The sequence below is a fragment of the Mytilus californianus genome, unplaced genomic scaffold, assembly GCF_021869535.1.
Source record: "Mytilus californianus isolate M0D057914Y unplaced genomic scaffold, xbMytCali1.0.p SCAF_3, whole genome shotgun sequence".
NCBI classification, from domain to species: Eukaryota; Metazoa; Mollusca; class Bivalvia; order Mytilida; family Mytilidae; genus Mytilus; species Mytilus californianus.
In genome coordinates this window covers 42,346,085-42,372,335 of record NW_026262679.1, presented here as the reverse complement: position 1 = coordinate 42,372,335, position 26,251 = coordinate 42,346,085, and the positions used below count along the sequence as shown (strand labels likewise).

The window sequence follows — 26,251 nt, the reverse complement described above, 5'->3', positions numbered from 1 at the left end:
CCTTTTAGACCATAGTTCCTCAGCCTAATTCCTAAACAGTTACCACAATAACCCCTCAAATCAATCCCAACCTTCATTTTGATGTAAAGCACCTTGTGGTACAATGCCATAGAGATCCATACACTTATACACAAGTAATTGTCCTGAAGCAAGAAAAATGCTTGTTTTTGCCCCCATTTTAGCCCCTAATTCCTCAACCTTATTCTTAAAGAGTTACCACAATAACCCCCAAAATCAGTCCCAACCTTCCTTTTGTGGTACGGAACCTTGTGGTACAATTTCATAGAAACCCATTCACTTATACTCAAGTTGTTATCTGGAAACCAAATGTCTTCAGACGAAGACAACGAAGACGACGACAACATACTATATCATTATAAGGACGCAAAAAATTGCGGTCGTATAAGAATCAATTCTCGCTCATTATGCAAACTGTTAGAGTCATTATATTTAACAGACATTTAACTAATTTTTTTTAATAATGTAATGCTCACTTCCACAAATTTTTTTTTTGAATGATGAAAAGAAAGTTCACATTGAATGAAATTAAACACCAAGAGATTAACGAAGGTTAACATGATGCCAAGGCATTAACTATTTTAAAGCTGTATTTGATGCAATTATAATGAATAAGACATTTGAACAACCCTCCTTTTGAAGACAAATAGGACTGTCTTATTTATATAGATATTCATCTCTTTAAACATGGATACCATTACAAAACTTGTACATTAATTGTATACCTGCAAACACAGTATGTTGGGAGGATATATAGAAATCACCCTGTCTGTCCGTCCATCCATCCCATATACGAGGGTTGTCCGTAAAGTTTGATAATAAAATATTATTTACCCGTTCCAAATAAATAAAACAAGTATATAACTAATTTACTGATTTACTGATTAAGTGTACAAAATTTTATTACAGTACCTGCTTAAATAATCGTATTTTCATCAATTTAAAAATCACCAGAAACTCTCACCCGGAGCACCCAAACAAATATTTCCGACGTTCCGACGTTCGACGACGTCAACATTTTAACTTTTCTCAACGTAGCCTCCTTTCAAAGCAACACATTTTTTACATCTTTTAACTAGTCATCAAATATTTTCTCAAACTGTTCTGTTTTCATTTTTAAGATTATGTTCATTACTTCCTGTATTAGTTCAGGTAAATCGTCGAACCTTTGTCCACGGAGAAAAGATTTGATATGCAAGAATACCGCAAAATCCATTGGCGCTAAGTCAGGGCTATACGGAGGATGTTTCAGACATTCGAATCCAAGTAAATCAATTTCTAGATGAGTTTTTAGAGAATGTGGGCCGGTGCATTGTCTTGGTGTAATATCACTTGCTCTATGTTGGCTGCTATATAAGGGCGTTTCTTTCTCAAAGCTTGAACGAAATATCGCCTCAGTACCTGAAAGTACAAAATAAACGGACTTTTAATCGTATTGCATCTAAATTAAAAATAAGATTGATAATTTATTTTTTATTCTTTGATAAACACCTTCTTAAACTGTTTATTTCATTTTATTTAGGTTTTAATTATTAATATAAGATCATTCATTATTTTTAAAAGCAAATAGTATGTTAAATACCTTGGAGTAGTATTCAGAATTAACAGTCTGGCCACGGGGTACAGCATGTGTCAGTAACATTCCTTTTCTGTCCATGAAGAGAATGAACATATTCTTTCCCATTGATTTGGTTATCTTTGCCTTCTTTGGTGGCGGTGAGTTACAGTTTTTCCACTGACTTGACTGTTGTTTAGTTTCCGGATCGTAGTAATGAAACCAGCTTTCGTCGGTTGTAATTATTCTGTCTAGAAATCGTATGCCACCAGTAGAAACTTTTTTAATACATTGATTTGACAATTCCATTCTTTTTGTTAAATGTTCTGCTGTAAGAAGTCGCGGTACCAATCTAGCACATACTCGATTCATATTTAAATCATTTGCTAAAATGTGGTGCGCTGTAGTCTTAGAAATGTCACATTTGTCTACAACTTCGCGAACTGTTAGTCGCCGGTCACTGTTGATAACGTTCAGAACTTCATCTTTTTTCGCATCTGATTTCCTGAAAGATGGCTTACCTGCCCGCTCATCGTCTTCCAAATTGTCTCTTCCGTCCCAAAACCTTTTGTGCCACTTGAATACCAATGAACGACTAACTTTGCTATGTTTCTCGGACTGTTTTAAGAATTTGTGTGTTTCTGTTGGCGTTTTCCCGATGTCTACACAAAACTCTATAACCGCCCGCTGCTCCACCTTTTCCGTAAATTTCCTTTTTTTCAGTGATTCCGATCTGGATTCAATGCTTCAAATCGAGATTTCTCCGCCATTTCGAAATTTTGACCATTCAAATTTAGCAGGTGTAACGTCAAGACTATTGTCGTCGTCACAATGTAAGTTTCATGTATTTTTTGGCGGATTTTGAAACTTAAAATAACAAAAATATGAAAACACCAGCCTGCATGTTATGTGATATTTTCGCCGTGCTTCGGGTCCCTATTGCTTATATCTATATGAAGTAAGTGTTATTATTTCTCATTTAAAATTGGACAAATATTGATATAACCGATCTTAAAAAGAAAAAAAAATCTCAAGTAAACATGTAAAAAGGGGAGATAATTAAATTTCCACGGCAGAGGATATCTTTTTGGGAGTTCAACCAAAGTTCTAGTAATTTTGTAGTGAAATGGAAAGCACACTATAAAAATATAAATAGACATGATATCTGAATTTTTCAGTTGAAAAAAAAAACTTGAAAACGAAATGGAATTTTTTTTTTAAATATGAACAGTGTACCTCATATGTCAGGAAAATGTTTCAAAATTGCTTTTACTAAATGTTTTAAGTATAGGCATAGAGTGATCAGTAATGCAATAAGGAAACAGGGGTGGCCAGGAATGTCGTTTAAAGAGAGCTACTCTGGCGAGACAACAAATGTTCATAGAAAGATTAATAAGCATCGTAAAGGCTGTGACAAGAAAAATTGGAAATAGGAGGAAAAAGGTAAACCGTTTTTATCATTATAATATTTTATTGAACAACACATGATTGTCAGGAAAACTTTATAACATTTTTCATTTTGCTTTTATAGCTTTGCCCTGAAGGAATTTTAGGGTTTCTAATAACAAAACATGGATTAACGCATATCTGTATTGTGGGTGTCATGCAATTGTGAGCTCTACTCACAGATTAAACTAAACGAAGCAGCAGTATTCATCAACAGTGTTGACTGTAATGTTTTATAACTGTTTTTAACAGTTTCAACTACTAACATTTTAGATAGAAAGACATAGAGCCTTACTGCAAGACAATGAGGTAACCAAAATAAACTTTTCCAGTTTTGATGACTTGGATACTAATGTGAAAATGAATGGTATTTGTGTTGAGAAGGCTACATTACTAAAGTCCTGTGCTTTTATGAAGAAAAGGGATATATAATAGATATGTATAACAAAGTTGTGAATGTGCTTCAATGTTGTACTTCATTTGGTCTTTTTAACTTTTTTGATTTGGGGGTTCACTGATTAGTCTCTTCATTAGCTCATGATTTTTCCATGGGAAGAACTTTAAGCTTACGTTAGTTGTAAGTACTGGTCATTTTCGAAGTATACATATGGTGACATCTAAATGTCTATATTTTTTCAACTTTTATTTTGTTTTGTTGCTATCTCATTTACTTTTCCTACATTACTTCAGTTTCAGTTGCTATGTTGAACAATGCAGAAAAGCTTTCAATAATGATCTAAGTAAAAAATTTGATATGTTACTGAGATTGGGAGATATATGTATATATATTTACTTGTCTTATTTTGAACAATGTTTTATAGAGTGCTTTGATGCCGTGTACACTGACTTTATAAACAGGTAGTGAATGTGTAACTATGTTTAAACATGGGGATGATTTACGACAGGATCAACGTATACTACAGATAATAACTCTAATGGATTAGGTCAGTGATACCTAGATGAATGTATTTTTGTAGTTATTAAAAGGATACTAGTTTTATTTTATTTTGTGGCATGCATTAGAACCTAAGGAAAACCTATATATAGGACAAACATCCCGAAATCTGGCTAATTCAGGGAAATTTTTATGCATGTAGCCTAAGTTTGACTGTTACTTTTGTACAATCAATTCTTGCAATACTATAGTGAAACACATCTACCTCAAGGAATTCAATTAACATTGTTTTCTTTGTTCTTGTTCTACTATCACTCCAATCAATGTAGTCCTGTACATGCTATTTTCTACGATATTGTACAAAATTAATATTGCATAGAACATATAGTGATTTAAACGGCTTACACGTGTTGCTGTAATTGGAAACTTAGTGAAAGAGAAAACCCAATATATGTTTACATGTTTGACTTTCTAGTCCGTTATCCAAACATTCATTCAGGTATACAAAGTCAGAAACAACGGATGTGGCTGTTTACAAAGTTAAGATAAAAGATAAATAGTGTATAGTTTCTCTATCCTCTCTCAAGATCTCTCACATTCACTGTAATACCTTGCAGTAACTAGTTCATTTTGGTGATATTGAAGAAAATACATTTTTAAATCCTAGTATATATCAGCATTCGTTAAACACTGTAATTGAGTCTCCATCTGTAATGACCAGTTGCCTTTTTACCTGATTATAATATATTCCAGTAAGCCATCTCAAAGAGGTCAGTCCCTTTGTAGTAACTTTTTTATACTTCTTTCCATCAGATGATACATGTTGCACTGTTCCATCCATACATATCATATATCCACTGCCATCTTGTAGTAGGGTTATATCTCTGAGCCTTGATGGTAGCTTTACTTTTGAAATCTTGTTATTAGATTGACTGTAATGGAACAGGTAATAACTAACACCACAAGTGTAAAATATACTATCACCAGAACCACAAAGTCTGAGAGCATAAGGAATATGATCACCAATATCAATAGTCTTCTCCGTATCCTCTGTCTGAGGATCTATGATCAACAATCTTCGTCTACAGCTCACTACTACCTTGTTGTTCATAGTTGTGATGCCAAAGCACTTGGTAGATAATTGTATCGATTTAACTTTCTGTTTTTTGTTTATGTCCCACATATCTACTCTATATAAGCCAGGCTGTGTAACAGCTACTATAGAGTTGTTGACTACGGAGATATCAAATGGCTTACTCTGTAGGGGTATTGTACCAACATGTGAACCATCTGTATTATAAATCTCTATTGAGGAATCTTCCGTATGTATACAGGCCACAAGTCCATCATCTGTTATGACAGCTTTGTTACAATCAAAATAACAGCTTGAGGATAATCTTGTAAATTGGTGATGTTCATAGAAGATAGTTTGTCCTAGGTTGTAGGATTTTCTTTCTTGTTCTTTATACATGAAATAAATGAAATTGTTTAAAATGATATAGTAAGAAAGGAACTCCTAGAGTAGATAGGATATAAATGTGGTAATTTGATACATAAAATCTGTGTAATTTTAAAATAATTTAAAAAAAATTAAATTGATCAAAATTTAACTTCAACAATTCACATGTGAAGATCCGTGAAAGAATTGATTGCACAGCATTATCATTGATATAATTTAAGTACATACATAGTCTTAACTGCATTTGTATTTTAATTCGTATGTTTCCAGTAGAATGTAGATGTACTTTACTTTAAACACTTTTTTATTTTAAAATAAACCTTCATTCTACACAATATTGATATTTTGATAAACAGAATAATTTTGTTCATCTGAAAGAGAGAGACAAAAATATCAAATGGACATTCACATTCATAAGTAGAGAACAAACTTACAATTCCATGACAAAAAAACGATTGACGACAAACGACAAACGACAAACTAAAGTACACAAAAAACACCATGGAAAACAAAAGACTGAATAACACTAACCCCACCAAAAACCGGGAGTGATATCAAGAAGGGTAGCAGATCCTGATCTCCATGTGGCACCCGTCGTGTTGCCCATGGAATCGTGTGGAATTTAAAAGACAACGGCAAAGCTTCAAATTTATTTATTAATTAATATTATGACATTATAGCATATGTGTAAATAAAGAGAGTGTGATAACACTTACTATGAATATCAGGATTCTGTCTTTGACATGAACATGTTACTTCCTTTTCAGCATAGTATAGTAGTTTCTTAAAATAAAATGACAAACAAATTAATAAGGCATAAAAGTAGCATTGAAATCTGATGCCAATTTAACTTTTTTATGTCTCATACATGGGATTAAATACCATAATGTAAATCATCTGCATATTTGTCACACACTTGAACTTTGAACATTGTTGAGGTAATTTGTATGATGTCAATACTGTATGAATTCATCGTTTTTACCTGTTGGAAAAATGGCATATTCATTACCATGTCTTATTTGATTTTGTTTTATGTGTTTGTTTGTTCGACTATTTTGTACTTCTTTGTTTGTTATATTTCATTGCACTTCATGAGGGCCTCAGGGAAGATAAAATTTTAGCTAATTGTGTTATCGTCTTTAAATATAAAGAATATTTTTATTATGTTATAATTATTAATATCCAAAAAGACGGTAAAAACAATACTGTTTTCAGATGTTCATCTTCTTCATTCAATTGTAGTATGTTTAGATTCTTATTGTATCAAAGTGGTAAAAGCTAGAGAACCCAAAAACAAATCTCCTTATAGAATTGTTATCTCTAATATCACTTATCAATGCACATGTAGATATTTGTCAAATAAATTTGTGAATAGGAAATATAAAGCACAGACAAGAACCCAGTAAATATTTATTAAGAGGTGTTGTTCCTGTTGATAAACACTGAAACAGTTTATTGAGCTTGATATCTGCATGTTATCTATATTTGTGGATCCAAAAACAGTTTGAAAATCGAATAAAGTTTATATTTTATTTACCAATAATACCGATGAGTAACTTTCCATGACAGCATGATTACATTTATTGAAAATTATACATCCCAAAAAGTGGGGCTATATTGCATTCACTTTGTCTGTCCATCTGTCTAACTGTTCGTCCAACAAATATTTTGTCATGCTATTCTTAGAGAAATATGTTGAATGAACTTAATTTTTTTTTCTAAAAACTACTTAGCAAAATAACTTCATATTTGGTCACTAGATTAAAAGTGGTGAGTTGGAAAATGTGTGTGCTTTTCCGATCAGTCATATATCATCTTCATGTTTTCTGATACTTTGAATAACTAGTTGGGTATGCTAAGCACGTCAACACATGCAGTACATGATACTGAGTTACCTGTTATTGTCATCTTTTTATAAAATCAACTTAAAAATAGACATAAATAGAAATTTTCTTGAACAGGTTCATTTTCAGTTAAGTGGGCTCTTGTTGCTCCTTGTGCTTTATGAAAAAAAAAATTGCGTAATGTAACAAATCAAATCGTTTAACCTTGTTATTAATATGTGGATTTACTCTTATGGAAACTAGGAATTGTTTGACATAAAAAAAAATATTGATTAATTGCTTTGTGGAAGGGGTTTAATACAAGTAAACATAATCATTTGTTTTGTCAAGTTAGCACTTTATTTTTATTATCAGACCCTCATCAGACCTATATTTAGATAAAAAAAAAATGTGAATTCAATATTCTTAACTTTTAATCTTTCCCCATCAACATGAGAGTCTTGCTGTTAAGAGACAAATCTGATTTTCAATGCAAAAAACTTTTGTTAATCTTTGTTTTAATGGCCGGGTTGAACAAAGTCCAAAAGCAGCTTATAGTATGATAATGCCAGGCGAGGAGAAGTGTAGACCTAGTTTATTTTCAGCAGAGATCCATGAAACTTAACATGAAGATTGCACATATGTTGAAGTTGTGCACCTGCTATTATGGAATTGTTTGAGGAATTATTTCAAAATTCAGTATACAGCATCTTCCATTGATTAAGAAACATTCTGCGCAACCCGGCCATTTTAGTTTTTGATCTTTTTTTGAAATGGTAGAAAATTTTGAACAAGTTTATTGATAGGTAACAGAACTATTTAAAGGGAAATCACACTATTGTTTATACGCATCGCTCTCGGCGCCGCTATAGTGTCGTGACCGTATTATGACGTCGCCGTTTTCGAGTCCGTCGTAAAGGTTGCTAATTTCTAAAATGGCGGCCCGCTCAAAGGGACGTTCACTAAAGCAGAAAAAGCAAATGACGTTTTGATGAAAATTCTACTCGAAACGGACAAAATGTATGGCAAAAAAATAGCCGAAAGTGGTCTTGATATGGTCTTGATATGAATTACCTTACGATTGGGTTCAAATGAGTTACTCTCTTTAAATAAAGATATTATTATTATTATTTTTATTTACTGTAAAGTTTATATTTTCATAACATATTTATTGATCTCGCAGATTTCTTAGTTTCACGAAGAAAAAAAAAATTTAAAAACAAAAGAGATATTTATAACTCTTTTTGTCGATCATTTCAGTATAATCAAAGCGTACATCGGCAAATGTGAAATCCGTCCGGTCAACTTTGTTTTTTTTAGAAAAACATTTTGTTTTACTATAAAGTTTAAATTTTCATATAAGATAACTATTGATCTCGCAGATTTCTTAGTTGTATGAAAAAATATTGTAAAACAAAAGAGATATTACTAGTAACACTTTTTGTCGATCAGTTCAATATATGTAAAGCGTACATCAGTGAGTGTGAAATCCGTCCGGTCAACTTTTTTTTATTAGATTTTCATAAAATATAGTCTAGTATTTCTAAGGTCTTCAAATATTAAAATAATCTATCAAATAACAAAAAAGTTCTGACTATTTATATATCATCCGGTCAATACAGGCAATTGTCCTGTCATTAGTGTAACCCAACTGTTGGCATCGTATCGTCGCGATGCGGTATGTGGGAATATACTGGAATAAAATAACAATATACCAAGAGTAACAGCATGTAAGCGTACAATTTCCGGAATTTGTAGTTTTCTTTCCAACAGAGGGATGTAAATAAGAACAATGAGTTTCGATGTTCCTTTGGTGTCAAACGCCTCTCTCTCTCTGTCTCTCTTTTTCTTTTTTTTTTGGGGGGGGGGGGGGGGGGGGGGGGGGAAGGGGGGGCACAAACACATGAACACGAGTGATTCGTAGAGTAATCATATTTGTTGAAATATCAAACGTTATTTAAGAATAACGCCATGCAGTTAAACATCACTGTAAAAGAAGCATACACAATTTTACATCGGTTGCTGGCTGTCGAAATCAAACAGAATTTAACACCGTATTATATAGTACATTATACTCAATCTTCCTTTAATTCTTTGTACAGGCTTACATAATTTGGGCACAAAAAAAAATCATATTTTGTAGTATTTCTTCAAACTGTCAATTATAGCGAACTGTACGACCAGCAAATTAAAAAATAAGGCCGCTAGACGTCAGAGCAATCTGGGAATATCAAACACTATGCCTAGTTATTTTTGTCCTATTGATGACCGTACTGCCTACAACAACAAAAAATCCACACTGTATATTTGGCTTTACAAGTCTCCTACAAGAGAAATATTTAACACACACACATGTATTTATGTAGAGAAACATGTATTTCAGAGTGCTAAACTGTAACCATCACATTAAGGTCCGTCTTGTGAAAGAGTATTCATCTCATATAGAAAAAAAATTTGTGCTGATATTCATGTAATATTTGCCACTGAAAGTTTTGCAAAAATCAAGAAAAAAACAAAAACAAAACAAAAAATAGTAGTTTAGATGTAGGTTCGTGATCAGATCACTCAATGTGATCACTTGCATGTCAACAAACAGTGATATAGGGAGATTGTCAGATTCCGATCATGACTGTAAAGGACAACCATTTGTTTAATACAAAGGTAGCTGATTTACTCTTGATACCTTGGTTCTTTAAAAAAAAATGACCAACATGATATAGCAGAGTGCTGAAAGTGGCACACACAATCAATCAGTTATTTTCAAATTACCTATCATTAATCAGTTATAGGCTATACCATACTGAAACATAAATGTGATAAAAGAATATACAATTCAAGAAAGAGAGGTGCACCAACAGAAAATAGAAACTGCAATCTTTCTTTTAATTTCATCGGATCTCAAAATTTTTACTCTTACCAGAATTTATTCTATCTTACAGTATAACTCTCTAAGTGGAACTCGAGCTTTAACTAGAACTTTTACTCGAATTAACATTCGAACTAAAAATAAAACTGGAACTTTAACTCAAAATTTAGCTGGAACTTGAACTCTTATTCTACCTCAAAGGTTATCCACACTCTCATTTGTCATCTGATAAAAAAATTCGTAAAGGTTCCACGGAACCCAGTGTCTCGCCTACTTTTGCTGTTAATCGCAGGCTCAACAAAAATGAGGAAAAAAATCAATAAAAATATTCCTCTCGATACTATCTTTTGATTGTAAGAAGCTTCTGTCCAAGTTTGGTATAAATCTAGGATAGTTTATGGATCTAATAAATGTTTTAAAAACTTTAACTTCATACTGTATGTAATGTTACATGGAAGAAAAACTAAGTCCATTTATAAGTAAAATACGGATAAACAGGTACAAAATTTTGACAAAATGTCCTTCGAGATTCAAGCTTTTGATCATAAACAAGCTTCTGTCCAAGTTTGGTAAATATCCAGGATAGTTTAAGAAAGTTATTAAAATCTTAAAAACTTTAACCACAGAGTGAATGTATTGTTTCCTGGGAGAAAAACTAAGTCAATTTATAAGTACAATACGGAAAAAATAGATTTTGTTTTTACAAAATTTACTTCTGGATACTATCTTTTGATAATAAACAAGCTTCTGACCAAGTTTGGTACGAATCTAGGATGGTTTAAGAAAGTTATTAAAAATTTAAAAACTCTAACCACAGAGTGACTGTATTGTTTCCTGGCAGAAAAACTAAGTCCATTTATAAGTCAAATATGGAAAAACAGGAATTTTATTTTTACAAAATTTACTTCTGGATACTATCTTATGATCATAAAAAAGCTTCTGTCCAAGTTTGGTAGAAATCCAGGATAGTTTAAGAAAGTTATTAAAACTTCAAAAACTTTAACCACAGAGTGAATATTTGTGGACGCCGCCGCCGCCGGCGACGACGACGACGACGCCGACGACGGAATGTAGGATCGCTATGTCTCGCTTTTCCGACTAAAGTCGAAGGCTCGACAAAAAACTAGAGTTAGATAAAATATATCAACATGTCCACAGAAACACGGATAGATGTATAGCAGAACAAGAAAAAAACTAGATCCGTTTATTACAAATTAAAAGATTTTTGTCGAGCCTGCGACTTTTGTCGCAAAAGCGAGACATAGCGATCCTACATTCCGTCGTCGGTGTCGTCGTCGTCGGCGGCGGCGGCGTCCACAAATATTCACTCTGTGGTTAAAGTTTTTGAAATTTTAATTACTTTCTTAAACTATCCTGGATTTCTACCAAACTTGGACAGAAGCTTGTTTATGATCATAAGATAGTATCCAGAAGTAAATTTTGTAAAAAAAAAATCCTGATTATCATTATTTTACTTATAAATGGACTTAGTTTTTCTGCCAGTTAACATAACATTCACTCTGTGGTTAAAGTTTTAAAATTTTTAATAACTTTCTTAAACTATCCTGGATTTGTACCAAACTTGGACAGAAGCTTGTTTTATACAAAATTCTCAGAAAAGGTCCTGAATATGTTTAATTGTCATTTGTTCCATGTTTGCATTGTGTTCTGATTCTTTGTAAATATTTTTTAGGGTAAATTAATTTATGTTTGATGTGATGTTGTACTAATCTTATTTTAATTGTCTGTTGTTCATACTGTATCTTTTCTTTGGTAAGTGTTAGTCTGTTATGTAATAGGGAAATGTGTGTTAACACCTGAGTAAACATCCAACCTGATACCTTCTTGCAAATTTCTTTGACCTGACAATTAAACCATCCTGATGTAACTTTCTGCCCTATATTTCTCGACTTTTGCTAATAAATGTGTCGGTGAACAAAATCCTCAAAGTCACACATAATGAGTTCATAGTAATTTAAATAATTTAATTACCCCTGATTTCTTTCAGAACTCACCATTTGAACTCATGATATGTAAAATTAAGGATTTAGTGCTCACATCAACATTATTATCAACCTAATTTTTTTTCCTGTCATAACCTATCTTGTAAATAAACTCCTGGGAAATATTGTGTAGCAATGCCAGTGGTATCCATGTTTGAATTAAACATAAATCATAATTGAATTAAAACTTTTATTTTATATATATACATCACTAATTTGGCCCTTGGGGAATCTACTCAGCTAAAAATTTAAATTTTTTGCTCCATGCCTAAACCAAGAGCCTAGCTATGTGCATACTGAAAAGTAGCAAAGTATAGACCCCTGGCTTGACATCACACCAATCCAATTGGAACGATGGTTCAAAATAAATGCATGAGGCTATCAGGAAGCCTATAATGAGGCAATGAGGAAGCCTATAAGGAGGCTATGAGGAAGCCTATAAGGAGGCTATGAGGAAGCCTAGTAGTGTTGATGTTGAATTGGTGTTGGAATGAATTTGTATGAAATTTGACAGTTTATCCCCAGAAATTCTTGGGGGATGAGTGAAATTTTTGAAACAACCAGTGATAAAATTTCATAAATGAAATCTATAAATCTGCTATAAACTGTGCTGAGATTGATTCCCCTGTCATGGCAATATTGAAGGTGAAAGGAGGGGTCGGCGGGTGGCAAGTTTTTAGCTAAAACACTATTAGAGCCAAGATTAGTCTAATAACTGCTTAATCTGCATTTAAATAAATGGATACTCAAGGCAGCATACACAGGTTTTTAATACACAACTTCTTAATGGGATACTCCTATGTGGGAGGAGTTAAAACTGCACCCAGGTTAATGTATAAAGAACAAAGGACAAAGGAAGCCAAATGCCACAAGTGGTCACTAATTAACAAGACATGTATATTTGTATTGGAACTGATGTAATTAAACCTCCTGCTAAGAACATGTGATAAACTTCACATCTAACTGATTGAGATATGATAATAAATCTGTTTCATCTCAACAGTAAAGAAAACACACATCCTGGGAAAATCCTAAAATAATGACCACTGAGTGTAATGAAAATCAAACTATGTATAAACATTACTTATATAACATATAAGTACCTATTTATACAAAATTCTCAGAAAAGGTCCTGAATATGTTTAATTGTCATTTGTTCCATGTTTGCATTGTGTTCTGATTCTTTGTAAATATTTTTTAGGGTAAATTAATTTATGTTTGATGTGATGTTGTACTAATCTTATTTTAATTGTCTGTTGTTCATACTGTATCTTTTCTTTGGTAAGTGTTAGTCTGTTATGTAATAGGGAAATGTGTGTTAACACCTGAGTAAACATCCAACCTGATACCTTCTTGCAAATTTCTTTGACCTGACAATTAAACCATCCTGATGTAACTTTCTGCCCTATATTTCTCGACTTTTGCTAATAAATGTGTCGGTGAACAAAATCCTCAAAGTCACACATAATGAGTTCATAGTAATTTAAATAATTTAATTACCCCTGATTTCTTTCAGAACTCACCATTTGAACTCATGATATGTAAAATTAAGGATTTAGTGCTCACATCAACATTATTATCAACCTGATTTTTTTTTCCTGTCATAACCTATCTTGTAAATAAACTCCTGGGAAATATTGTGTAGCAATGCCAGTGGTATCCATGTTTGAATTAAACATAAATCATAATTGAATTAAAACTTTTATTTTATATATATACATCACTAATTTGGCCCTTGGGGAATCTACTCAGCTAAAAATTTTAATTTTTTGCTCCATGCCTAAACCAAGAGCCTAGCTATGTGCATACTGAAAAGTAGCAAAGTATAGACCCCTGGCTTGACATCACACCAATCCAATTGGAACGATGGTTCAAAATAAATGCATGAGGCTATCAGGAAGCCTATGAGGCTATCATGCCTAGAGGCTATCATGCCTATGAGGCTATGAGGAAGCCTATAATGAGGCAATGAGGAAGCCTATAAGGAGGCTATGAGGAAGCCTATAAGGAGGATATGAGGAAGCCTAGTAGTGTTGATGTTGAATTGGTGTTGGAATGAATTTGTATGAAATTTGACAGTTTATCCCCAGAAATTCTTGGGGGATGAGTGAAATTTTTGAAACAACCAGTGATAAAATTTCATAAATGAAATCTATAAATCTGCTATAAACTGTGCTGAGATTGATTCCCCTGTCATGGCAATATTGAAGGTGAAAGGAGGGGTCGGCGGGTGGCAAGTTTTTAGCTAAAACACTATTAGAGCCAAGATTAGTCTAATAACTGCTTAATCTGCATTTAAATAAATGGATACTCAAGGCAGCATACACAGGTTTTTAATACACAACTTCTTAATGGGATACTCCTATGTGGGAGGAGTTAAAACTGCACCCAGGTTAATGTATAAAGAACAAAGGACAAAGGAAGCCAAATGCCACAAGTGGTCACTAATTAACAAGACATGTATATTTGTATTGGAACTGATGTAATTAAACCTCCTGCTAAGAACATGTGATAAACTTCACATCTAACTGATTGAGATATGATAATAAATCTGTTTCATCTCAACAGTAAAGAAAACACACATCCTGGGAAAATCCTAAAATAATGACCACTGAGTGTAATGAAAATCAAACTATGTATAAACATTACTTATATAACATATAAGTACCTATTTATACAAAATTCTCAGAAAAGGTCCTGAATATGTTTAATTGTCATTTGTTCCATGTTTGCATTGTGTTCTGATTCTTTGTAAATATTTTTTAGGGTAAATTAATTTATGTTTGATGTGATGTTGTACTAATCTTATTTTAATTGTCTGTTGTTCATACTGTATCTTTTCTTTGGTAAGTGTTAGTCTGTTATGTAATAGGGAAATGTGTGTTAACACCTGAGTAAACATCCAACCTGATACCTTCTTGCAAATTTCTTTGACCTGACAATTAAACCATCCTGATGTAACTTTCTGCCCTATATTTCTCGACTTTTGCTAATAAATGTGTCGGTGAACAAAATCCTCAAAGTCACACATAATGAGTTCATAGTAATTTTAATAATTTAATTACCCCTGATTTCTTTCAGAACTCACCATTTGAACTCATGATATGTAAAATTAAGGATTTAGTGCTCACATCAACATTATTATCAACCTAATTTTTTTTCCTGTCATAACCTATCTTGTAAATAAACTCCTGGGAAATATTGTGTAGCAATGCCAGTGGTATCCATGTTTGAATTAAACATAAATCATAATTGAATTAAAACTTTTATTTTATATATATACATCACTAATTTGGCCCTTGGGGAATCTACTCAGCTAAAAATTTTAATTTTTTGCTCCATGCCTAAACCAAGAGCCTAGCTATGTGCATACTGAAAAGTAGCAAAGTATAGACCCCTGGCTTGACATCACACCAATCCAATTGGAACGATGGTTCAAAATAAATGCGTGAGGCTATCAGGAAGCCTATGAGGCTATCATGCCTAGAGGCTATCATGCCTATGAGGCTATGAGGAAGCCTATAATGAGGCAATGAGGAAGCCTATAAGGAGGCTATGAGGAAGCCTATAAGGAGGCTATGAGGAAGCCTAGTAGTGTTGATGTTGAATTGGTGTTGGAATGAATTTGTATGAAATTTGACAGTTTATCCCCAGAAATTCTTGGGGGATGAGTGAAATGTTTGAAACAACCAGTGATACAAACTTGGACAGAAGCTTGTTTATGATCAAAAGCTAGTATTAAGAAGGAAATTTTGTAAAAATTTATTTCCTGTTTTTCCGTATATTACTTATAAATGGACTTAGTTTTTCTTCCAGTTAACATTACATAGAGTCTGCAGTTGAAGTTTTTAAAACATTTATTATATTCATAAACCATTTCATTAACTTCATCAATTATGTGCATTCCCCTATCACATTGAAAACATAGACAATAGCAAAAGTAGGCTAGACACTGGGTTCCGCGGAACCCTTACGATTTTTTTTATTACATATCAACTGGGAACATTATATGTTCCCGATATCAATATGGTGATGTGTATTTTATTGTCAATTAACTCTAAATTATCAGATGCATTGTATTTCTCATAACATACCAAAGTTGAGCGATTAATCGAACGGTAATAAAATATACGTAATACATAAAGTTTTAATACACAGGCAATGAACATTGAACATATTATGTACAATCAGAGACATATAATACAATGTCTCTGGTACAATGAACATGAAACGATGTATGAATGGATGCGGGATGATAGAACCCAGAAAAAAAATTGGTTTCCACAGTTCGAAGAAATTATGAAGCGTTGTGTTATTACGGAAATGTTAGCCAATTTTAAATTCCTACCGAAAATAGGTTTCTTTTAACGTGCTGAATTTGTGGCATTTTTAACACGGCATTTCAGATTTTATCTTCCCGGTGCGTATGGACAAGCTAGTGAAATTATGGTAACGAAATTATTCTGCCTGCAGACTAAAAGGAAAGTGTTCTTTTCAGCACGGATACCCTCAGTCTTCCGAGGTAGAAGATTCTTTATCTGGAAGCCGAAAATTATTTCTATAATACGGCATGAGGCAAACATTCGTTTTCCCCATACAACAAATGCAATTAAAAAAATGAGATGACTTCAACTTTGACAATTACTTTATAATAAACTGTTATTGTATCTATGTTTAACGATTCGATAGATTGATAAAAATATCAATGAATAATCAAAATACCTTAAAAAATGTTAAAAAATGATATTATGCCAGCAACGTCGTTCTATAACGTAAAACAGAAAAGGTTATTATAGTTCCCGCCAAAATTCAATAATAAGATTATATCCGTTTTAGCGGACTTAAAACATCGGTGACCCCCCTTTTTTATTTATGCTTTTAAAATCTTCCCTGAAATTGCAACTTATGCAGAAGTTTGAAGGGAAAAACATTAGTCGATTTTTTGTATTTCATGAAAAATCTATTATAAATAGCAATTAAAAATGGCGGGAACTGTTCAAAGGCCTTCAAAAATAAGGAAACCGAGACAAATAAATGCTCATAAGGTACAAGTTACATTTGACTGTTTTTGTTATTCCGGTTAAACATCGTTTTTCAATAAGTTTGTCTTTTTTTAGAAATTTAGAGCGCTATTTCTATATTTCGTTATAACGCGATTCTGTAAGTTTTGATGACGTCATATCTCGAAAACAACATCGGTGACCCCAATTTTTTTTTCGCCTAAAATATCGTAATACGTATGATCTGTCTACATGCAAAATTTCAATGAATTATTATTAGTAGTATAAATAGTGTGATTTCCCTTTAAGTCAGTTTAGTTGATCTTAGCTGACAATCATTATAGCAATGTTTTTAACATGAAAGCTTACATTCATTGATGTCTGCATTCCTAGTAAAGTTGTGTTCATTCCCTGGAACGATCCATGCATATTCCATCCTATTCCTTGTAATGATGTATTAAGTCCATGGACTGTTGTGCTTAATTCTTGAAATGTAGAATTTAGCTCTTGAACTGTTAATGCAATCTAATAAAAATGAAGTATTTATAAGACGTTTTATAATGAAAGAGAAGTGAGTAAATTTATGAGAAAATTTATTGTAATTTGACCGTTAACCAATTAAAACATATCAGATGGATGTTTTATCAAACTATTTTGAATCTCTTATCTTATATAAAAATAAGAAGATGTGGTATGATTGCAAATGAGACAGCTCTCCACATGAGACCAAATGACACAGACATTAACAACTATAGGTCATAGTACGGCCTTCAACAATGAGCAAAGCCCATATCGCATCGTCAACTATAAAAGGCCCCAAAATGACAAATGTAAAACAATTCAAACGAGAAAACTAACGGCCTAATTTAAGTACAAAATAATGAACGAAAATCAAAATTGTTTCACAGCAACAAACGACAACCACTGAATTACAGGCTCCTGACTTAGGACAGGCACATACAGAATGTGGCGGGGTTAACTCGTTTGAAGGCGCCAACCCTCCCCCTTACCTGGGACAGTGGTGTAACAGTACAACATAAGAAAAAACTGTAAAAATCAGTTGAAAAAGGCTTAACTCATCAGATGGATACAAATAGAAATTCATCTAACAAAAACAGAGAGTGGACGTGGACAGGTATTTATATATCCACATAACAGAAAGACACTAAGTACAAATCAGAGAGTATTCGCAGTTACTGACAGCTAGTTCTAAGCCAATAACAACTAATGAAAAAAATCATGCATCTAAGACTGAAATATCAATCAGTACACATCCAACTTCCAATGGATTAAGTGTAAAGACGTCATAAACAGTCAGACTAAGACATGACCTTGTGCAATGCCAAGATACAGGTATCGACAGATTGTAGAGCCATGAATGTGCATATGTATATACAAATAATATTTAGTTTGATCTTAATTTACTGATAACAAAATCAATATTAATACCAATAAAAATAATATTCAAAGATCTAATTATAGTGTTGAATTGTTAACCTTTTAGAATAAGTTTATCTAAAGGATCGATAAGTTTACCCGGATCGTTTCCAAATTTCCGGGCTCGGTAATCAACATCTTCGTAAAAATGAGGATGTGCTATCCCGTTTGAAATAAGTTTTCCAAGTACAATCAAACCTCAAAACCAAATCTTTATATCTATGGAAGAATTTAGTAAAGGTTTTAAGTAATTTGTGGTAACGAAATCCCTGACTTAATAATTTACCAGTAATACATAGATTACGTTCATTGAAATCCAGATTACGTTCATTGAAACCCAAAACGTTACAACAGACACGGGCATAGCGAATGAGTTGTGATATTTAAACACCGTAAGATGGTGCCAAAGGCACATCGCCCTCCAAAAAAGGAAAATTAACAATAGGGAATGAAAAATCGTCCCTTTTGTCGTAAATTTTAGTGAAGAATTTCCCTTGTAAAGCTGGAATATCTAAATCTAGGAAAGGACAGTTTTTTTCCGTTTATATATGATTTATTTAAAGTAAGTTCTTTTGGGTAAATTTCGGCAGTATATTTTTATTTTACGAAAAAATATCATCAAGATAACGGTAAGTGTTGTTGAATTTATCAATAAAATGCAATTTAGACGGGTCTTTACTGAGTTTGGTCATAAACTGTGATTCATTATAGTACAAGAACAAGTCTGCTATTAAAGGGGCGTAATTGGTGCCCATAGGAATACATACAACCTGTCGATAAACTTTATTGCAAAAACGTACATAAATATTATCAAGGAAAAAAAAATGACAGCTTCAATCATCTCATCACACCTCCAATAAGTATATCTAGCATATTTACCTTTCTCATTTGAGAAGAAGGCTTTAAATGAGTTGCAGCAAATATATTTGCATTCAGATTTACCAAACGACCATTTAATTAAATAGGAAAACTTTTGTTTGATAAGATTGTGTGGAAGTGTAGTGTAGAGTAGTCAAAACTGTCAACAGAATCAAAAGGACCATCAAAAGCACGTAATTTATCTAAAACATCCAAAGAATTGTTTACACTCCAAAAATAGTTAATTCCACTATTTTAATATATTTTACTACAAAATTAAAGTTAATGATAAGTTCTTTGATAGTAAGTAGTTAAGGAACTAGTTAAAAGCACTGAAAGTTTAGTTGTAGAACACTAACTAGAGGCTGAGATGAAACAATATTTTACTGGTTTTTGTGTAGTTTAGGTGACCAATAAATAGTAGGGACCTTCAAATGTTCTGAAGAGGCCTTAAGCTGTGATGTGGTTATGATATGTTTGTTTACTGTATGACTCTCTGTGGGGCGCACAGACTTGAATGTGGAAGAATTTAAAATTTCTTTCTTAAGAACGTCTGTGTAGTATTTACGGCATACCACCACAACATTGTTGGCTGTTTTGTCGGCATAAACATAAACCGCCTTGAAAATACTTGGAGTTTGTTTCTTATTCTAGAAATAGGCGTATTATGTACTCTTTTATTTATTTCTGAATTATTTTCAAAATGTGATATTTGAATGCCCACAACATTCATATATTTATTTAAATAAGAATCAAGAGATTTTTTATCAGGGTTTTTCCGTTTACACCAATTTTTACAATACGATGAAAGAACGTCTTTTGTTACCTGACGACACTATTTCCAATCTATTTTAAATAGAGGACGATATTTTGGTCCTTTTTTCAAAAAGTTTTTAACCTCTTGGTCTTGAAGGATATTGATGTCCCCCGTAATAACATGGCCATAGGGATCATATATAAAATTCGACGATTCACAGTCTCAAGTTAGAGGAGTATTATTTTCTACATTGACGTCTGATGTTACTGAGCAGACGTATAATTAAAAAATAAACTTCTGCTGGGTTTTTTGTATGTATACGATATAATAGGTGGTTCTGTGTTATCAAAATAGGGAGGTATAAAGCTTTGAATGGTAGAGTCATTAAATATACTCGATAAGTTAATGAAATCAATACCTCTGTTAATATATTTAATTTTCAGAAAGTGCCGCTTATGATCTTCAGGTTTATTGATACGTGGGAACAGCCTATGGTGGCAAAAAGCTGCAGTTATACGCGAATATTCATAGAGTGGGCTGTAGAACGAGATTGTGTCACACTCCTGGAAGATATCATGTAATTTACTAATTGGAATTTGACCTTCTTTACATAATAATTGATGCCTACCATTGTTTTTAAATATAGATAGATCATCAAGTGTATAATTTATACGATTTTTAATTCGTTGATTTCGATTGATACGTTTGCCATGAGACCTATTATAACGTTTTCATTATCAACAATATTCATGATATCAATAGAAGAAGTTTTAGATATGTTCCCTTGTCCCAGTATATTGTCATTTGGACCCATGGGATATGCTGACGTCGTTTAATCCAAGACAGTTCGATAATTTTACGGGAATCTTCAAATTGTTTATGCGATTGCCCTTGTTGTTTCTGGATCGTTTCGAGAAGTTGGAATCTTATAAATTTAATATTGTGATTGTGTTTATCTAAATGTTGGTATATTATACTTTTGAATTTCTTAGGTTTTCGTAAGCGGTATAGATGTTCGTGTGTTGGTCTAAAAAATTCCCGTCCTGTTTGTCCTACATATTGGATACCATACTTTGGCTTTGTTCAAGTAACCAGATAAATGTGGCTTTGAGTTTACTTAATTGGAATCTTATTTTTTAATTACAATTGTAATGGATTTTAAAAAAGATGAATCTTGATGTGTTGAACTCAATTTTGTTCAAGCTTGCAAAAGAAAATGTACCGGTATTTTGTCAGTCCCTGCAAATTATTGAATTGTTCAATGCATATTTCTATTTTAAAATAGTCATGATTGATAAGAATTTTTGATTAATGCTTAATAGTTCTCTCAAAGAAAATAAACAATAACCCAACCTCAATGCTGTTCAACTCTGTAATTGATTTGAATTCCAACAGTTTCAATTCAAAAGCCAATAATGATCAATCTTACATAGACTAAACATACATCTGGCATAAAAATTGTTAACCTTATATTTTTATAACTTTTTCATACCAAAATATGACTTAGAAACATTTCTAAATAATAAAACAAGTGCATTTATATATCTTTATGTATTTCTTAATAACACAGTAATACCTGATCCAGCTGTTTGTGAACATCCAAAAGGTCAATGAAGTATTTGGTGCAAAGTGGTTCATCCATTGGTCTGTTCTTTATTCTAACAAGATCATCTTGTTTGCTTGGGTCAAGTTGTAGTACAAAAAATGTGAGATGTGGCCACAATGCATCATATTCATGTTTTGTTATGCCACATTTTGTGTTGTGGCTTAAGTAATCATTCTTGTACTGCCTGAGGGTTTGGATTGCATGTTTTTCAGGTGGCCCAAGAGTACAACAGTTGAGAAGAATAAGTCCTAACAGGGTGGTGTCAAGGTTCTCCAGTTGCACAAGCTTAGCTGTATATTTACAGTAGCAGTGATGTTGACCTGGCCCTGGGTTTTCTGTATACATAAGGTCCCACTGACAGTAGGTGACAGGAAGTGACTTATTGTTCGTACAATTATTTTGATCCGTACAGCAGCTCGTGTATCTGTGTCGTAAATGGAACAGAGTATGAACCACTTGCGGAATGTTTAAATAATCTTTAAAGCATCCAGATCCATGGTTAGTGTATTTGTTCTCCAGTTTATGTCGAAACACCGGAGTAACAACCTCCAGAATAACGGATCCAATAACAAAGAAACGTCTTCGGTCCTCTCTGTCCATGCTTCTAAAAAAACATACAATTTATATTAAAAATTTCTCAAAATACATTACTACAAATAGCTTGGTCAACTTATGAGCTTTACTTATACCATTTCTCTTTCAGATATCATTATAATGTATTTCCTTAATCTATTCATTGTTAACTTCCCATTTACAGCATATCTTACACCAATACAACAATGCCCAAACACAACATGAGTTATGGATGAAAAGTCCTTGTGTAACTTTCCTATTCATCACCAATAATTGATTTAAGAGGTTTATATGGACACTCATATCCATTTGTTTACAGATAGCATTATAAAGTATTATATAGGATTACAGGTGCTGACCCTGAATTTAAGGGGTGTGGGGATGCCTTTAATAGCCCTTAGTGGTCAAATTTTCATTTGTTTGTGCTTAATTTAGGGGGTCATGTCAGGTGCATCCTCTATAAAAAACTACTTTAATAAGAAAAGTTCATAGAACATTTTAACATGTATATAAGAAAAAAGATATGGGGTATCCATCCATGACACAAAATCAGTACAGCAAAAGAACACACAATAAGCAAAGGGAACAGCGCTTTTATTGCTGTTTTCATCTCAATGTCACAATGAGGCCTTCAACACGGAGCAAAACAAAAAATCTTACCTCACTGCAAGTTTAGGACGGCCCCTTGCATCGGCTTGAGCGGAATTCTTTGCAAAAATTAAAAGTACAACATACTATATTAGTTCTCCTTAAATTCTTAAAAGCTATGTTGATTGTAAAGCTGTTACAATTATTGACATTAAAAATTGAAATTATATTCCTATTTTGGTAATGAATTGAGAAAGGTATTTTGATTTCAGGGATTAATCAAAAATACAAAGAATGTGATGATGGGCAAACAGGAATATCAAAATTAAAAGTTAAAATGAACCTTGTGTTCATTAATATGAGGCAGGTGTAACCTATGACAGAGAATGAAGTCTGTATTATTTTCATAATACGTTTTGGTAAACATATATACCAATTTGCAGGAAATTGTATGCTTTATAACATGGCAGCCTCCGTCAACAGGGTATGCACAAGTGCAAATGTTAAAAAGTTGTATATTGATTGATGACTTCATCCTTATACTAAAAGTATTTCCAAACAGCAGTTAACAAGTTTATAAGTGTGGGTTATATCAAGCGCTGATATTAGTTAAGTTATTCTCACCTCACCTCACCGAACAAAGTCTGGAAGGGGTCCCCGGATATAAATGTGTTTTTTTATGTCCGTTGAAGAAGTTCCATGCTAAATTTAGGTCACCTTAACCTTTATGCGTATGCATGAATTTTTTTGTTAAGGTCAATTTATAAACAACTACAAATCATAGAGTAAATAAATGATCTGCTATCAGTTAATGCATCATGTGTAGTAACAAAGGTCCATTCTAAAATGCCCTTGACACTCTTTTCATAATTACAACAATTTTAATTCACTCTGCTGCTGTGAACAAGTTATCTGCACTTCTTGTCTAAAAAATATCAAATTTTGTGTAGGATCAGTTTACATTCAATTCACTGTATGCAGGAACATCATCTTAAAGAATTCTGCACTTTTTTTCCATAATTTTAAGTCGAGAAGTTTTTAAACTTTATGTCAGAATAACATATAGATGATTCTATATATATGTCTTGGTGGTGAAGTAGCAAACAGTGCAGCTGTAATGGCTTGTATTTATATTATGTCATCTACTTAATCTTAAAGGTTTTTACCTTCTGGTTCCCAGATATGATCTCCATGTTTATTATCATCGAGACACAATTTTGGAATTTTATTAGTATACATACAGCTGGATAGCGGTCAAATTAAATTCTCAGGAAGATTCAAAGCAAAAGGAGGAGTAGTACAGAATTTTAGTAGTAGCTTAAACTCATAGAAGTTCCAGGCATATAAATGTTGAAAATTATGCCGCACAGCCCTATGTTTTGCCCTTTGCAACAAATAGTGCATGTGAAATGTCTTTTCCAGGATGTATTTTTTCTACGAAACTTCATAGTAAAAATGGCACAGTTTAAGCAATAAAAAAAGTTCCTATGGGAAAAAAGTAAAATAACAAAAATACCGAACTCCAAGGAAAGTCCATCATCAAATGGCAAAATCAAAAGCTCACACATATTAAACGAATGGAAAACAACTGACATATTCCTGACTTGGTACAGGCATATCCTTATGTAGAAAATGGTGTATTAAACGAAAGTTGGAAAAAACGAGACATATGGATTGTAAACTGGCAACGGCGACGACGGCGTCAACAATTGTTAAGTTAGTTTGATAGGATCTTCTTGTGATAGATCAATGATATTTTTATCAAGTTGCATTACTATCAGTGCATATCAGTTTGACGACTATTATGAGGCCCCCTAGGACATGGTCCACATACTTTGAACTAATTAGTAATTTTCATTGTTAAGTTTTCTGCTTAAGTTAGATTGATAGGAACTACTTACAATTGGCAACAATATTTTCTATAAAGTTACATTATTGTCTGTACATCTCAGTTTGTCGACTTGTGGGCATGGTCCAGTGACTTGGTTAATAAGCAATGCTAGCTGCTGTCCGTCAGATTTTCTTTTTTTGAATTTTATGCCGACAGGCGAGACATATCTCTGTGTCAACAGTTTATTTACGAAATCTCATAGTAAAAGTGGCACAGTTTCAGCCGTAAAAAGAGTTGCTATGGGAAATTGCATTGTCTATATAAAAATTTACAGAATTATAACCTAAAAGAACTTTGGAGGTATAAATTAAGAATGGAATATCTTTTGAGTAAATGTATTCTACTGTCATTGAATGTTATATAACTGTATATGCAAAATGTGAGATGAAGTTAAGTAGAGGCTCTTGTTTATGGTTATACTGAAAGATCAATAATAAAAGTTAAATCGATTATTCTTAGTCATGTTAGTGTTAATGTTTATCTGTATTTTAACTTTCACTTTTAGGTTTGTTATACATGAATCATATTATACACATTAATGAACAGTAATCTATATTGATGTATAATATTTATAAAGAAGTTTTGATTTTGTAATCATTTTTTCTAATTACCTTTTACTTTTGTTATAAATAATGTTTTCTTTTACTTCCCAAATGTGAGGAAATGGCTGTCTATTATAATTGGAATTTCCCTTTACTATTTTTAACATATCAGATGATTCACATTAAAAGAGAGCTAACTCAATCTTTTTACTGCTACAGATTTTTTTATGGATTGCTCGTAATATTACCTACAACTTGTTTTATTTTCTTTTTGAATAAAAAGCCCATTATGAGATTACAATGTAATTGATAAGGATAATGCAATGCTTATGTATTCATACATTCTAAACACCTTTTACAAGCTAAAATTTTAATGAAAAAAACATAATATTTCTTTTCTTAGGTCTTCCTTTTCAGCACACATTTAGAAAATTAGGGTAACTATATGATTGTTATGATCTTTAGCTGAAACCACTACAACTAATGTCTCCGGTTATAAAGATATAAGATATATGAAATCTGTGGATGAGTTTACAAAAATAATTGTCCTGAATATGCATGAAATATTTCAAACTAGGCAGACAACAATCAATTTATCAATTTTTATATATATGTTGTGTACAAGTTATAATTTTGTAATTTGTACAAGCAATTTTTGTACAAATTACAATTTGTACAAAGTCAAAATACAAATTATAATTTGTACAATTTTTTTGTACAAATTATAATTTGTACAAAATGATAACTTGTACACAACATATAAATATTCTCTCATTAAAACATAATTGTACAAATTGTATTTTGACTTTGTACAAATTGTAATTTGTACAAAAATTGCTTGTAAAAATTACAATTTGTACAAAATTTGACTAAAATTCACTTATAACTTGTACAATAATTAACGGTATGGATTTTGTTATAAAAAAGCATTGAT

The 26,251-nt window shown here is 32.4% G+C and overlaps 1 protein-coding gene across 1 annotated transcript; it reads right to left on the bottom strand.

Annotated features, from left to right (window-relative positions):
- Positions 1-879: 879 nt before the first annotated feature.
- LOC127734607 (uncharacterized) lies at positions 880-25,454 on the bottom strand. Its single transcript, XM_052244569.1, has 6 exons — positions 25,387-25,454; positions 21,694-22,327; positions 17,435-17,590; positions 6,090-6,156; positions 1,601-5,375; positions 880-1,419 (listed from the first exon to the last, which is right to left on the bottom strand). The coding sequence occupies exons 2-5, from the start codon at positions 22,321-22,323 to the stop codon at positions 4,588-4,590; spliced, it is 1,641 nt and encodes a 546-aa protein (XP_052100529.1). The 5' UTR covers positions 22,324-22,327; positions 25,387-25,454; the 3' UTR covers positions 880-1,419; positions 1,601-4,587.
- Positions 25,455-26,251: the final 797 nt, after the last annotated feature.